Source organism: Hypanus sabinus, chromosome 16, assembly GCF_030144855.1.
Source record: "Hypanus sabinus isolate sHypSab1 chromosome 16, sHypSab1.hap1, whole genome shotgun sequence".
Taxonomy (NCBI): domain Eukaryota; kingdom Metazoa; phylum Chordata; class Chondrichthyes; order Myliobatiformes; family Dasyatidae; genus Hypanus; species Hypanus sabinus.
The window spans coordinates 11,549,190-11,564,088 of NC_082721.1; the positions used below are offsets into that span (position 1 = coordinate 11,549,190).

The 14,899-nt window shown below is 40.2% G+C and overlaps 1 protein-coding gene across 2 annotated transcripts in view; it reads left to right on the top strand.

The window, feature by feature from the left end:
- Positions 1 to 1,542: 1,542 nt before the first annotated feature.
- Positions 1,543 to 14,899, top strand: part of stk11 (serine/threonine kinase 11) — a 144,227-nt gene continuing 130,870 nt past the window's right edge. The window contains exon 1 of one of the 2 annotated variants that reach the window (XM_059991140.1): positions 1,543 to 1,988. In XM_059991140.1, coding sequence (XP_059847123.1) covers positions 1,627 to 1,988 — 362 coding nt within the window. In that variant the 5' untranslated portion in view covers positions 1,543 to 1,626. The remainder of the gene's footprint in view (positions 1,989 to 14,899) is intronic. The other variant, XM_059991138.1, reaches the window with a different exon arrangement.

Sequence of the window (14,899 nt, forward strand, 5' to 3'; positions counted from 1 at the left end):
CTCATGAAACTTTTCTGCACTCTCTCCAAAACCTCCATACCCTTCTGGAAATGTGGTGACACACCATACTCCAAATGTGCCCTCATCAGAGTTCTATATAGCTGCAATACAACTTCCTGATTGGTGGCCTGCTGAGTTCTGCCAACATTTTGTGTTTATATTTTTTTTAAATTCCCGATTGTATATTCAGAACTGTCACCAATGGAGGCAAGTATGTCCAACACTTCCTTCACTATCTGGAGGCCATATCAAACCTGCTTCTACCACCTCGCTGGCCACTTTCAGGGAACAAAGGAGATGAAACCCAAGATTCCCCTAGCCATCAGTGTTCCTAAAGGTTCTGCCACTTACTGGACTTCTTGAAAAATCCAATGCAGCATTAGTTGTGGAACCCATACTTAAAACTGAATGAACGCCTCTTAAGCCAGTGAAAGCTCAAATTTCGCGTGGAAGATTGTTGTTTTGTTTGGTGGTATACACACAGCCAGATGACAATAAGCTTGAACTTGAATCTGAAATTTGCTTCGTCCTTAACTTTTGGCATACACAGTTTAGTGTGGACATTTATTTCTCTCTTTTTAGTGCCATCTAAACTGCTGACTTTTTAAAAAAGCATTGTCTGATTTTTGAAATTTTACATTTTTGGCATCTGTTGATTTTTGCTTGTTGGTTGCTGGAAGGTAACAAGTTCTGCCTACTCAGCAGTAGGGGGTGGGGGACGGGGGCTAAGCTCGGGTCGTTCTGAGGCTGAATGCCAGGAATAAACTAGTTTCATTCACTGTAAAACTTCAGTTCTGATTAAGAAACATTGGTAATCTCAAACGATTAACGCTCTTCCCGCAGCTGCAGCCTGTCTTGCCGAGCATTTCCAACATTTTCTGTTTTTATATTAGATTTCCTGCAAAGTAGTTTTAAAATTTATTTTCATTGATCACTTAGGACTGTGTCTTGCCCGCGGGGTGCATTAATCAACAGACTCACTATGATCTTAATTTGCGATGTAGTTTCTTCCTTACATTTTGCATTTACTTGATGTTTTGTAGCAAGCAACTATATTAGCTATACAAGTAAAGGTTACATACAAAACGTTTAAACTTAGAGGGCATGCAGTTCAAAGTCTGACAGTATTAGGCATCTAAAAATAACCCCTTCGGTCCCTTATAACTATATTAAACGCCTGGATCTGGACCAGGACCAGGACCAGACCAATAACACTCCTCCTACCACTAGGACATTCCATGCAAAGCTTGGACGTTCAGAACAGAGAGAGCAATCCGATTCGCTAGCACGCTAGTAATTGACGCAGAACGCTGTCGTTCCCCTAGCGAGTAGCCAATAGCGTTCAAGAGCGCGGAGAGGGGCGAAACATTGCTGCTGGTTGTGAGGTAACGGGAATAATTGACGTGAGGTTGCAGCAATAGTTTACGGGTGAAGGCGGGACCTTAAGTCCGGTCTCCAGGCGATAAGGATGATCGAAAGGCAGCGTGACCAATGAACATCAGGAATTGGGAGACGGAGGGCGGGTTTGAAGGTGTGACGCACGACAGCAACTCCGGAGTTGTGCAGGGGCAGGTAAACAAAATGGCGGCTGCCTAACAACTGAACTCCGGTAGGGAGGGAGAGGCGATGCTGCATGGAGCGGAACAACGACAACAGCAGCCAGAGGAGCCCGAGGATTCCGAGCCCATTTTGGCAGCTTTCAGAGATTATCTCGAGATGGACGAGGTGGTGGATTACATCAGTGAGAACGACCTGATGGGAGTGGACACTTTCATCCACAGGATAGACTCCACCGACGTGATCTACCAGCCGAGGAAAAAGAGAGCAAAGATCATCGGCAAGTACCTGATGGGCGACCTGCTGGGCGAGGGTTCTTACGGCAAAGTCAAGGAAATGCTGGACTCCGAGACACTGTGCAGGAGGGCCGTGAAGATCCTCAAGAAGAAGAAGCTGCGGAGGATCCCGAATGGGGAAGCAAATGTCAAAAAGTAAGTGTGGCTGGAAGTGCAGATTCTGTGCACACGAGGAGGCCCTGGGAACGAAGGTGTTGTCCACTGACAGCCCACACCTCAAGTCCTTGCAATCGATCCCATCGTAGTTCTAATTCCCCCCCCCCCCCCCCCACACACACTCTCCCAAACATTACACCTCCTCTACGCATTTGTGACTCTCAGATTGGCCTTGCTCACTTATAAGAGTCTTGGAGAGGTGAAGCACTGGTCACTGTGGCTGTATCCATTTTCGTTGTTGGGTTTCACGTTCTCATAACTGGAGCAAAGTGCACAAGTATGTTGGTGTTTTTGTGTATCCCTCTCCGTCCCTCCCTCCACCCTCCCCCCCGTTTACCAGTAGTGAGAAAGGCCGATATAATCACGTTCTGCTACAGGACTTTGTAAGTTGACAACATTTATGGGAATGGGGAAAAGCAAATGATAGGGCAGTTGTGTTTTCCAAGTTAATTTGTGTGATATGTTCCTTACGTCTATTTTTCACCATTCACTTATCTCTATTGAAGCAACTACTTTCAGTAAAGTTGGAGAGAGATGATTTTTCTCAGTAGTGTACAGTCGTTGTTGCCTTAACGACAGTGAAAGTGAATAGGTAGTAACAATATGTATTTACTACTTCCTGCCACTTACTTTTGATTTTAAAAACAAAAGCTAAATTCAGTCACACGTCATGCAGCCTACAACCTTTTTGTTATTTAAAATATTGTCACTAAATTGCTATTTATTTGAAGACATTTGAAGTATTGAGTAAACATTTCTTGTGGAAAAATTATGTTTTTGGTAAAGGTCAGTGTAGTTACTTTACAAATTTGACAGTTCCCACATAAAATAAATGAGAGCCCACTTTAATTTGACTTCCTATGCTGATATGTCAATCTGAGGCTTTCTCTACAGCCGTGATGAGACCAAATTCAGGTTGGAGGAGTGATCCCTCATATTCTGCCTGGATGGCATGAGCATTGATTTTTCTAACTTCTGGTAATCTCTCCTCATCCCTCCTTCTCTCTTTTTCTTGTTTCCCATTATGGTCACCTTCACATCCCTTCTCATCAACTCCCTCTGATTCCCCTCCTCCTTCCCTTTCTTCCATGGTGCACTGACCTCTTCTACCAGATTCCTCCTTGTTCAGCCCTTTATATCTTCCACCTATCCCCTCCAGCTTCTTGCATTATCCCTTCCTCCATCCACCACTCCCTCCCTGGTCTCGCCTATCACTGACCAGCTTGCACTTCTACCCCACATTCTCTTCTTACCCTGGCTTCTGCCCCTTCCTTTCCAGTTCTGATGAAGGTCTCAGCCTGAAATGTTGACTGTTTATACCCCCTCCATAGATGCTGCCTAATTTATTGAGTTCCTCCAGCATTTGGTGTTTGTTTTTCAAGATTTCCAACACTGGCAGAATCTCTTGTGTTTATGAGAACTAAATCTAAGTGTTATAATTAACATTCTTATTTTGGCTGAATTCTTAGCCTTTGATAGGTTATTATATGATTGATAATCTTATGACTGTCTCATCTTGAGAGTGTACCAGACTGGTTTTTGACAGGTTGATGAGGAATTGTGTCTGTAGGATTTCTTTGACTTTCAAACCTAAGAGCAAAGTATAGATGATTTGTGGATAGTGACAGGAGAAAAGTCTTTTAGTGTTATTTAATTCTTGGTGTTATGAATGCATTAAATTTATTTTACTTAAGTTGTTGACTGTTCAGCATGCATTCCACATTTCATGTTATTTAACATTTTATAACAAAGTATCCTTTTTTGTCAAGTAATTGTTAATTTAAATTATTTCCTCTTCCTAAAGTGACTATCTGTAATGTCTTGGCATAGATTTTTTCAATTTATAGATGCTTGGCAAGCTAAAATTTACAATTATTCGTTATTTGCTTTGTGAGCATGTTATAGTCTCTGCTCTGTAGTAAGAAATTGAAGTGAAAACTGTAGGTGTACATTTTTAGAGCTACTTGTCACTTTTGGAGCTTTAATTTTGTGTTTCTCGCTAAAATGGCATTTAATGCTGTGGTTTGGTTACTAAAAGTGTACTTGGGATTTCAATAGCATAACAGATAAAACATTTAAACTAGTTCAAATACACTTAATCTTCCTTTGCCTCATACCACGAGTTGCTGAAATCCTCAACCACCAGGTGTGGGTATTCTACTAGATGTCAATATTTGAGGAGCCTTTTGCTTACCACCCTCTGCAAACTTCAATTGAATCAGAGCTTTCATATTGTCATGAATGTCACCATGTCTTGTTAACTTATCATATTTCAAATCAAATCAAATTCAAATTTAATTATCATTCAACCATACATAAATACAGTTGAAGGAAACAGGGTTCCTCTGGACCAAGGTGCAGAATATACACTGCACATTCAAAATAGGGAGCATAAAAAAACATATATATAGTTCAAGACCCTGAGCAATGTGTCCCACATATTGATTGTACAGATTACTGGTGGTGTGTAGCCGTTATAATCCAGCCTATCAATTCAACCGATTGAACACTGGAGGGTAACACCAAACAGGGAGAGGCCATCCCCTAATCAAGTACTGACACCATGCTACACTGCCTCTGGTATCTCTCTCCTAGACTGCAGCAGCAGGTAAGCTTGAGGCCTAGTCCTTGTTGCAGCCAAGGCCATGCAACTTCCACATTGCCTGTCGTACCACCAAACAAGGAAACAGGTCTGCAGCATCTTGTGTTGTCAATATCTGACAGGGTCTTATAAACATGAGGCAAAAGGCCAAGACAATTACTCACGGTTACACTGTGTACCACCTTTGCGTACCAACTCTGATGCCTTTGTGTAGCAGGCAGCAAAACAGTCAGCACCTAGGCCAGCTTCTCTGAACCCAATCTGGCTCCAGTTCTGACACACTGGCTGGCTCCACTGACAACACCCTGGGCACCTTAGCCGGCTCCTCTGATCAATGAGCAGCTCACTGATGGCGTAGATCTGCAGCACCCGAAGCTCTTGGAGCCCTGCACAGTCTTGCAATCATAAAAGACACACATTTAACAAAGAAAAAAAGCACCTTTGGTTGACCCTTGTGAGGCCGCTATATTTGAATGCACCACCATCTTACTGGAAGTAAGCTTCTTTAAGCTTGTGATTGTGACCTCAACTCTCCTGATATTTGTAACCTCCTGTAGGTATGTAATATATTGGGATCTCTGCATTCCTTCAGATCAGAATGGCCGTTGACTTTTATTTTAAATAGGTTCTCGTCTCTTTTTTGTGAAGAGCTTCCTTTGTTTTTAAAAAAAATCTCTGTGCTTTCTACCCGCTGTTCTGTCCATTCACTATTTGTGTGAAGTAGCTAAATCCAAGTTTTTATTGAATCCTCATGTTACATATGCAGTATACGGGCCTTCTAGCCCACCAAATCTGTACTAACCATCAAGAGCACATTCAAAACTGGCCACGCACTTTCTTATCAACTTCCTCAGAGTCTGTGGTACTGTGCAAAAGTCTTGGGCATATACTGTACATATAACTAGGGTGCCTCAGACTTTTGCACAGTCCTATAGTAATTTTATGTATTGCCCAGTACTGATGCCACAAAAAATATCATGACATGTGAGGAACGATAAACTTGATTCTGATATGGGTCTTTATTGTGGACTGAGAGTGGGAAGGAGTGGAAAGCACCAGAGAGACATTCTGTACTGATCAATAAACCAACAGAATCAAATGACCTTGCCTGGTGTCTCAGAGCTGGGTGTGTCTGCGCCCACCCCACCCCTCCCACCCCGGCACTTCTCTGCCACCTGTCCCACATCCCTCCCACGGTGCTCTACCCTCACCATTCCCAACATCCTTTCCTCCCGCCAGATTTACAGATTTGCTCTCTGCTCTATATTGACAAACACGGTACTGTCTAAAAATCTTCGGCACCCTAGCTATATATTTGTGCTTAAGACTTTTGCACAGTTCTGTATCATGAACTTGCACACAAGACATAGTTTACATTGCCAATTTCACCAACCGACCTTGGATGCAGGAAGAAAAGGGGTCACTTGAAGGAAACCCAAGTAGTTGCAGAGGGAGGGTGCAAAGACAAAATGTGGAATAATTAAAGTTCAATATTGAACTTTTCTCAGTAAAGGTGTGAGGCAGCGGCTCTGCCAGGTGTGTGGCCGTGAAGTCCTGTTCATCTTCCATTTTCTGAGCTTTCCTATGTATCTCCTGTTGCAGAGTTTGTGGTTTAGCCTTTTAACTTGCAATGTTTCATATCCTACCTTTTCTTCCCCTTCCTTCTGTCGCGTGACACTAAAATCAATAGAATTGTGACAAGTTTTCACATTCACAGCTCTCTATATACAATTCTCAAAGCTAGCTTCCTTTTTTGGTGTAAGTGTTCTGAGATAAATTTTGATCGGTCCCTGTATCCAATCCCAGGTGTGTTTGACTGTACTTCTGTATACTTAAATATTTGTGTACTGATGCAGAAGGTTGGGGTGATGGATGAGTTGGGGAGTGAAGTTAAGTTTGGACCTGGTGCCTGAGATCAAATATGCTGGTTAGGGGGAAAACAAGGTGCACGGGATCTGGCACACTGTTACCCTTGTTTAGTACTGTCATGCAGTGGTATCATTTTCGGCAGAATATTTAAACTTTTTCTAGAGTGGTTTTATTGTATTCAAAAAATGCTGACATTAAAAATGTGCACTAATGTGCCTGATGAACTGCTAATTCAGTGTTTTTAAGGTACTTTCAATTTACCATTGGATGGTTGAACTTCAAAGTGGTATGATCAGAATTGCCAGAGTATTATTGGTATGATATATTCATTTCCAAACTTCTGCTCATTGTAATTCCCTTGTAAATGTGTACTTCACTAGCCTCTTTTGCAACTTTTGAAAATGTTTGGTTGAAAGTTGTTGCCTGGAGTGAACCTGGCATGAAAATTGTGCAGTGCACAATTTCTCTGGAAATCTAGAGAATCAAACATAAAATGCTGGAGGATCTCAGCAGGTCAGGCAGCATCTATAGAAAGGAATAAAAATTCAATGTTTTGGGACAAGTCCTTTCATCAGGACCACATGAGTCCTGATATAGGGACTCAGCCCGAAATGTCTACTCTTTATTCCTTTCTCTCAGTTCTGATGAAGGGTCTCGGTTTGAAACGTCAAATCTTTATTCCTTTCCATAGATACAGCCTGACCTGCTCAGCTCCTCCAGCATATAGTGTGTTTCTCTGGATTTCTAGCATTTGCAGAATCCCGTGTGTTTATGAAAATTGTGCACCTTTCAGCTCATCCAAAGGAGAGGCCTGGACAGTTTCTATGTTGTGCGCTCAATGGAAGAGCATGATAATTTTTTTTGGTAGCACAGTGTCTTAGCTACTGCATGGCAAACTTTTATATGAAAGCCAATTGATAAAGGTTCCAACAACATCTGACGTCGGACCACGGCCTTCTCTTGTGCCAAGATGTGACCACCTTCAGGGTTGAGGAGCAACACCTTATATTCCGTCTGGGTAGTCTCCAACCTGATGGTATAAATATCGATTTCTCCTTCCAGTAAACAAATTTCCTGCCTCCCCCCTCCACTTTCTCTATTCTCACTCTTACCTCTTCTTGCCTGTCTTTTAGTCTCCCCCGGGTCTTCTCCTCCTCACCTTTCTCCTATGGTCCACTCTTCTCTCCTATCCAATTCCTTCATCTCTTGCCAATTAACCTTTCTCACCCACCTGGCTTCACCTGTCATCTTTCAGCTAGCATCTTTCTTCTCCCCCACCCCCCCATCTTTTTATTTTGGCATCTTTCCCCTTCCTTCTCAGTCCTGAAAGCTTGAAACACTGATTATCTATTCATTTCTATAGATGCTGACTGACTTGCTGAGTTCCTCCAGTATTTTATATGTAAGTTGCTTTGGAGTTCCAGCGTCTGTACACTTTCTTGTGTTATTGCATGATTAATACTTTTTAGTGTAGTTCTCTAAACAAAGGGTGTAATGTTGCTGTTAAAAAATCGGATAGAACTTTACGAATGCATGGAGTCTAATGCATTATCAGGCTTTTCTGAGGCTGGAGTCCAGGTTTCAACAGTAGTAAAAGGGTCCAACTTTACTTCAACCACTGTTAAAGAATCTGATATTAAAACCACACCTTGAGGATTCCAGAATAATTCCATTGTCATCTACTTACTAATCATTTCCTTCCAGTAATCCTCGTTGCAGATGACTGCTTTTGATGGTACAATGCCTCACAAACCATTGGAGGTGCATATTGCTAGTCTCAATCACTTGAAATGGAAACCATTCTTATTAGAACTCCACCATGGTAAGAACTCACAAAACAAAGTTGGTTCTTGGCATTTTAGAAGAAATCTGCAGCTTTGATGCACAGTTTCTAATAGTGATTGTACATCAAAATATATACATTTTTCTCACAGAAAGCTGGCATTGGTTCCTCTTGCAGTGCTACTTTAACAGTCTTTTTAATGCAGAAGAATTTATCAGCCAAAGTGAAGGAAGTTCTGACTCATTCTGAACATGATGTTGTACTTGCAGAATTGTATAGCTCGGTGAGGTTAAGGAAGCAGAGCAATGCTGATGATCTGTATGGTGGGGAAGTTTTGGAAATCGTGATCAGGAATAAAATTATCAGTCAGTTGGACAAACATGGATGAATTAGGGGAAAGTTAGTTTAGATTTGTTTAAGGTGGAATGAAATTGCATAGGGGCTGGATGATGGAAAAAAGGTTGTTGTATATGTGGATTTCCAAAAGGCCTTTGAAAATACAAGTGAGATGGGGGGGGGGGGGGAGCTTTTCTTGATAGCACTAGGTGACAAAGATTGAGGACTGTTTGACAAAATAACCCAAATTATACAAAGAATTACTTTTTTTTTACAGAGTGTGGCAAAGGCCTAGAATCACAGTCTGTGGTAGTGGTAGAGGCAAATTCAATTGATACATGTATCAGTACATGTATACCTGCCCAAGTATCTGAAAGGAAAGAATATGCAGGACTGTGGAAGATTTGAGAATAGCTACAATGCTCTTGTGTGGAACTGATGGAAATATGATGGACCAAATGATCTCTCAAAGTTTTAAACAGTCTTTGATTCTGTTGCCAAATCTGTTTATCATGTCAATACAATGTAATTGAGGGAAGTAACATCTAAAGACAGATGTAGTATTCTGAAGGTGATTATGCAGGAAAATAAAATATTGCTTGAGTGAGAATAAATAGGGTTAATTTGCATTTTTTGGTACCTCTACTTTGTGTAAATATGTAATTGTTTAGATTCAATACAACTTTAATGATTAAAAATGCATTTTCATTTTTGTTTAATTGCATCTTGTAGTGCATTAGAATTTAGTTTGATCTCTGAGTATTAAATCGAACAGGTTTTGCAACAGACGAGATGAAGGAGTGAATGATGAATGGAAGGAAAGGTCCATTAATGGCACTTTTCCTGAGATGCATTTCTGAAATATTGGTCAAAGAATTGTTATGGCGGTGTAAAAACCCATTCAGCCAGCTGAGTCTATGCCAGTTCCTAGTACAACAATCTGGTTAGTCTCATTCCTGCACTCTTTCGGTTTAGCCCTGAAAGTTGTCTCTTGAGTGCCTGTCCAATAACCACTGATTGGTTCCCTTAACCTTGCTGGCAGTGATATCCAGATCATAGCTAATTGGTATAAAGAAAAGCAAAGAATAATCCCTGCATTTCCCTTATCCTCTCCTGTACAAGTATATTGCCCAAGATGTTCAAATCTGTAGGACATCCAAACTCTATTTGCTCTTTAAGATCACTATAAACCATTGAGCCACTTGGTACTTGCTGCAAATGAATATGTTTAGATGGCTTATCTTTAGTTCTCTTCTGATTATCATATCTCTCTTGTTGATATTTGAGGCTTGTCTTCACGATGCATGTCTTGATTAATAAATAAGAGAAAATCTGCAGATTCTGGAAATCCAAGCAACACACACAAAGTGCTGGAGGTACTCCGCAGGCTAGGCAGCATCTATGGAAAAGAGTACAGTTGCTGTTTCAGGCCGAGATCATTCATCAGGACTGGAGAAAAAAGATGGAGGGTCAGAGTTAGAAGGTGGGAAGAGGGGAGGAAGAAACACAAGGTGATATGTGAAACTGTGGAGGAGGTTGTAGAGAGGGGTGAAGTAAAGACCTGGGAAGTTGATTGGTGAAAGAGATACAGGGCTGGAGAAGGGACAGTCTGATAGGAGGGGACAGGAGGCTATGGAAGAAAGAAAAAGGGGAGGAGCACCATAGGAAGGTGATGGGCAGGCAAGGAGATGAGGTGAGGGGTAGAAGGGGATTGGGGAATACTGAAGGTGGATGGGGGCATTGCCGGAAGTATGAATTATCCAGGTTGGAGGCTACCCAGATGGAATATAAGGTGTTGCTCCTCCAAGCTGTGTGGCTGCATCGATGTACAGGAGGACACATCAGGAACGCCGGATATGGTAGATATGGTAGACAACAGACTTACTGGTGAATTGTCACTTCACCTGGAAGGACTGTTTAGGGCCCTGAATAATAGTGAGGGATGAGATGTAGGGGCAGATGTAGCATTTGTTCTGCTTGCATGGATGAGTGTCAGGAGGAAGATCAGTGGGGGGGGGGGGGGGAAACGAATGGACAAGGGAGTTGTGTTGGGAGCAATCCCTGCGAAAAGCAGAAATTTTGGTGGGGGGTGGTGAGGGAAAGATGTGCTTGGTGGTGGGATCCATTTGGAGATAGTGGAAGTTCCGGAGAATTATATGTTGGACGTGGAGGTTAGTGGGTGGTAGGTGATGATAAGAGGATCCCTATCAGTGGTAGGGTGGTGGGAGGATGGGCTGAGGGCAGATGTGTACAAAATGGAAGAGATGAGGTTGAGGACGGCACTGATGCTGAAGGAAGGGCAGCCCTTTCTTTGAAGAAGGAGGACATCTCCTTTGTTATGGAATGTTAAGCCTCATCCTGAGAGTGGATGTGGTGGTGATGGAGGAATTGAGAGAAGGGGATGGCATTTTTACAAGTAAGAGTGGGAAGAAGTATAGTCCAGGTAGTAGTGAGAGTCAGTGGGTTTGTAATGAACATCAGTAGATAAGCTGTCTTCAGAGATAGACAGATTGAGGAAGGGGAGGGAGATGTTGGAAATGGATCAGGTAAATTTGAGGGCTGGTTGGAAGTTGGGGGCAAAGTTGATGAAGTCGGCGAGCTCCACAAGGATGGAGGAGCTTGATGTAGCATTGGTTCATGTTGGCTCATGCCCAGATGATGCTCTGAATGAAGAGGTACTGAACTCCAGTGGAACTCACACTGTTAAAATAAGACCTTGCTCTCTTAGGAAGATGTAGTAGAATCCATGTTTTCACATTCTGTCTGATGGTTACCCCTCCATCAATGTCTCTAAAATATCATATGTGGCCATAATTGAACTGCTGATTGTACCTTGTGTGAACGTTTTTTGTTTTACAAGAGTACTTAAGTACATAGCTTGGAGTGCTTTGAAATGTTCAAGCTATTGTTGCATAAATGTACATCTTCGTTTTTTGTCAAGATAGATATACTAATTGCATGATGGCTTTATAGAAATGGTGTCTTTGTTTTGTACTTGTTGAGCATATTTTTTGAAGAAAATTCATTTAGACATTTTCAGAAGTCATTCTCTTGTTGAAATAATTTTGGACTCTTCGCAGACTTTCGGTCAAAAGAAATTTATCTTCTGGAGCGATTCTTCTGTTTCACCATTTGTTATAATAATTATTAACATATTGACCAGTCATTCTGCCACTTAATAATAAATTTAAGTAAACCAAACCAGGCAAACCAGATAGACCTGTTATAAAACAATACTGATTCGCTTCTACTATGACGATACATAGTTATAGATTCTATATGATCATTTCAGCCACCTTCATTGAATGAAAATTTAACTTCATGGAACATTGTAATGGCTGCTGCTGAAAGCTTTTAAAATAGACTTGTTAATCTTCTCTGACAGCTGTGTAACAGTATTAAAGTTAATATAAAGCTGATTTTCTCTGACCCTCTTTGGAGTGTATTGTACAGTGTTCTTGAACGGCATGAACTGAACTTTTTGTTTCACATTTCTAAGACTATATATAAATGTTCTTGTTTCTTAATTCAGCTGTTGTGTGTAATGGAACCATCTAATTCATTAGTTCTATAACAATATAATTTATCAAGATGGATTAATTGAGTCATTTGTTTTTTTTTGGCTGGACTTGTGCTGTTCTGTTTATATGATCATTCCAAGTTTTTTCAAAATTCTTTTGAATTCAGTCAAGTGAAAGTTAATCTAGTATCAATATAGATACATTTCAAAACTGTTTTGAATTTATCTGTGGACAGAAACTGAGTGTGTATTCCATAACTATGACCATGACTCTTGCCTATTATTATTTGCATATATGACTCTCTCTTCATGTGTATTTAACAATTGTTTGTCTTTATCATTTGATACTTCAGCCATTATACCGCTCAATTCTAGTGGCAGGCTTTACAAAAACAACTCTGAATTCTCTAGAAACTCCTTGACCTTGGCTTCTGATTCCAATCTGCTCCCTGACTAAGCACCTACATTAAATGTGATTTGTTACATCACAGTTCTATGAGCAGTTAGATTGTAGATCAGTCATGATTTCACTGAATCCTGAAGTAGGTTTGAGGGGTTAAATGGCTTCTTTCTTTGAAATCAATTTCCAACCAAGATTGTTATTTTCACCTACCCAGCACTACGTCAACACTGCAGCTGATAAAATCTGTGTACATCTGCTTTATAATCACAAATCCTGAGTTTCACCCTTAATTGGTTTCTGTTCAGCCATCTTTTTGGGCCCCTATTATCAGGTTGGAGGTACTGTAGGATTAGGACAATAACTGTTAGGATGGGAATCAGTTTCTTCCTCAGGCTGTCAGATTACTGAACACCCTGCCATTACCCAGGTCTCATCACGTATGAAGCACCAGTAGTGTTATACTGTTTACTTTTTAATTTGTGTCATAAATTTATTAATTTATTTGTGGTAATATTACTTTGTGTTTGTGTGTGTGTGAGTTGTATGCATTGTATTGTGCACCTTAGCCTGGAGAAACGATGTTTCATTTGGTAGTATACATGAGTAGGGTTGAATAAAAATAAAGTGAACTTTTTTGTGTAAGGATCAAAGCTGAGTTATTGAAGCTATGAAATTTTGCAGTTCCAACTTTGAATTGAAAAGGTCACTGTACCACAATGATTTTGCTTCTTTCCCTTCTTTTTCCCACTGGACAAAGTTTATTTGCCATTCCCATTAACCATGTAGACACTACTGAACTATTTTCATACAAGGTATTTGCAGCAAGTAGTGATGAAATACACACAATCAGTTTAAGTGGATTAATATTTTGCAAATGCAGAAATTTCCTGGCAACTTAGATTGAGGGAAGTATCATATGATGAATTATTGTAGCGTTGGGTTGAATAAATGATGGTAGCTATTGTTCATAAAACGAAGCTTCTTTGCAGAAAACACTAGCTGACAAAAAGTTTGTCCTTGCGTAACCATCAGACAAGTTTAAAGCAATGCAAGCCAAAATGAGCAGAATGAGGGCAAGGTTCTGAAAATGGAGAGAGGGAAATGGGGGTATGATGATTATTGGTTTCAGAAGACACTTTACAAAATGTGAGTCACCCATCTTCTGATTATTTTGAATTTTTCAATATTTATGCATGAACTAATTTCTCAAATCAACAATTCTCTATCAGTAGGTCTGGGAATAGAGCCTGAATCATTAAGCACTGGTTTTAACTAGACCAGGCTCATTAATTTTGGATCACAAACAAGCATATTCATGATAGATCATTTTTGCTTTTATAATTTTTTAGTTGTTAAAATTAATATATAGAAGCTTATGTTTCAGTAACTTGTAGATCAGAAAATAATAACTTTGGGAATCTGGATCATAAACACGTAGTCTTTAAACTCAATAAACCCAGACTGAAGGATTGAATGATTCAAAAAAAATGTGCTTGCAGCAAGAAAGTCATTGTGTGTTCCTACGGTATTATGTTCTGTACCTGTTTCAGGTAACAAGTAGGCAGCGTTGTGTACAGTCAGATAAAAGGGCATGGATATGGTCTGTGGAAATATTTGTGCATATATATAGTGATCTGAAGTGGAATGATATGGATTTGTTTTTCATATTCTGCCTAGTTTTTTTCAAAGCCAAGCGTTCATGCAGTGTTGAGAAATGGAATTGGTACATTTTATTTAGAAGATAACACCTACAGAAACATGTGGAAGGATACCTTGCTTGAAGAAGTATTTATTTCAGGTTGAGTAATTTGATGAAGGATGCCACAAAGGTGGTGGAGAGGTTTTATTGTGGTAATGAAAGCCAAGGACTCTAACAATACATTAATTCATCTACTTGAGCTTTATTATACTCATCAATTCATATCCGTTGCTTAAAACAAAATGCATTTGGGAGAATCTGAATATTTCCCTCCTCTGAAGTGAAAGTTTGGTCTACTTAAGAGTTGTCCTAGGTAACATGGTTTGTAGAAATTTGCTTGGAGATACAAGTATTGTCTGATCTGAATTTAATTATTTCAGCACCTGGTATGACAATGCCAGGGCAGCTTAAAGCAATCAACTTCTGACACTGGTGTCTTGCTATTCAACAGAATGCAAGCTTTATTGGTTCAGATCCATACATTAAAGATCGGTAGGTTGGAAAATGTTACACTAATATTTTTGAACAAAGAAGATCCACTTCGATTATGCCAAAAATTGCCCTATTGTAAGCAGCAGCAAATTGTTTAAACATTGGTTTTGGCAATTTATTATTTTCTTTGGGGGTTGACAAATTTTTACCAGTGTAAATAATGGTCTTTAATTGAGAATTGCAATA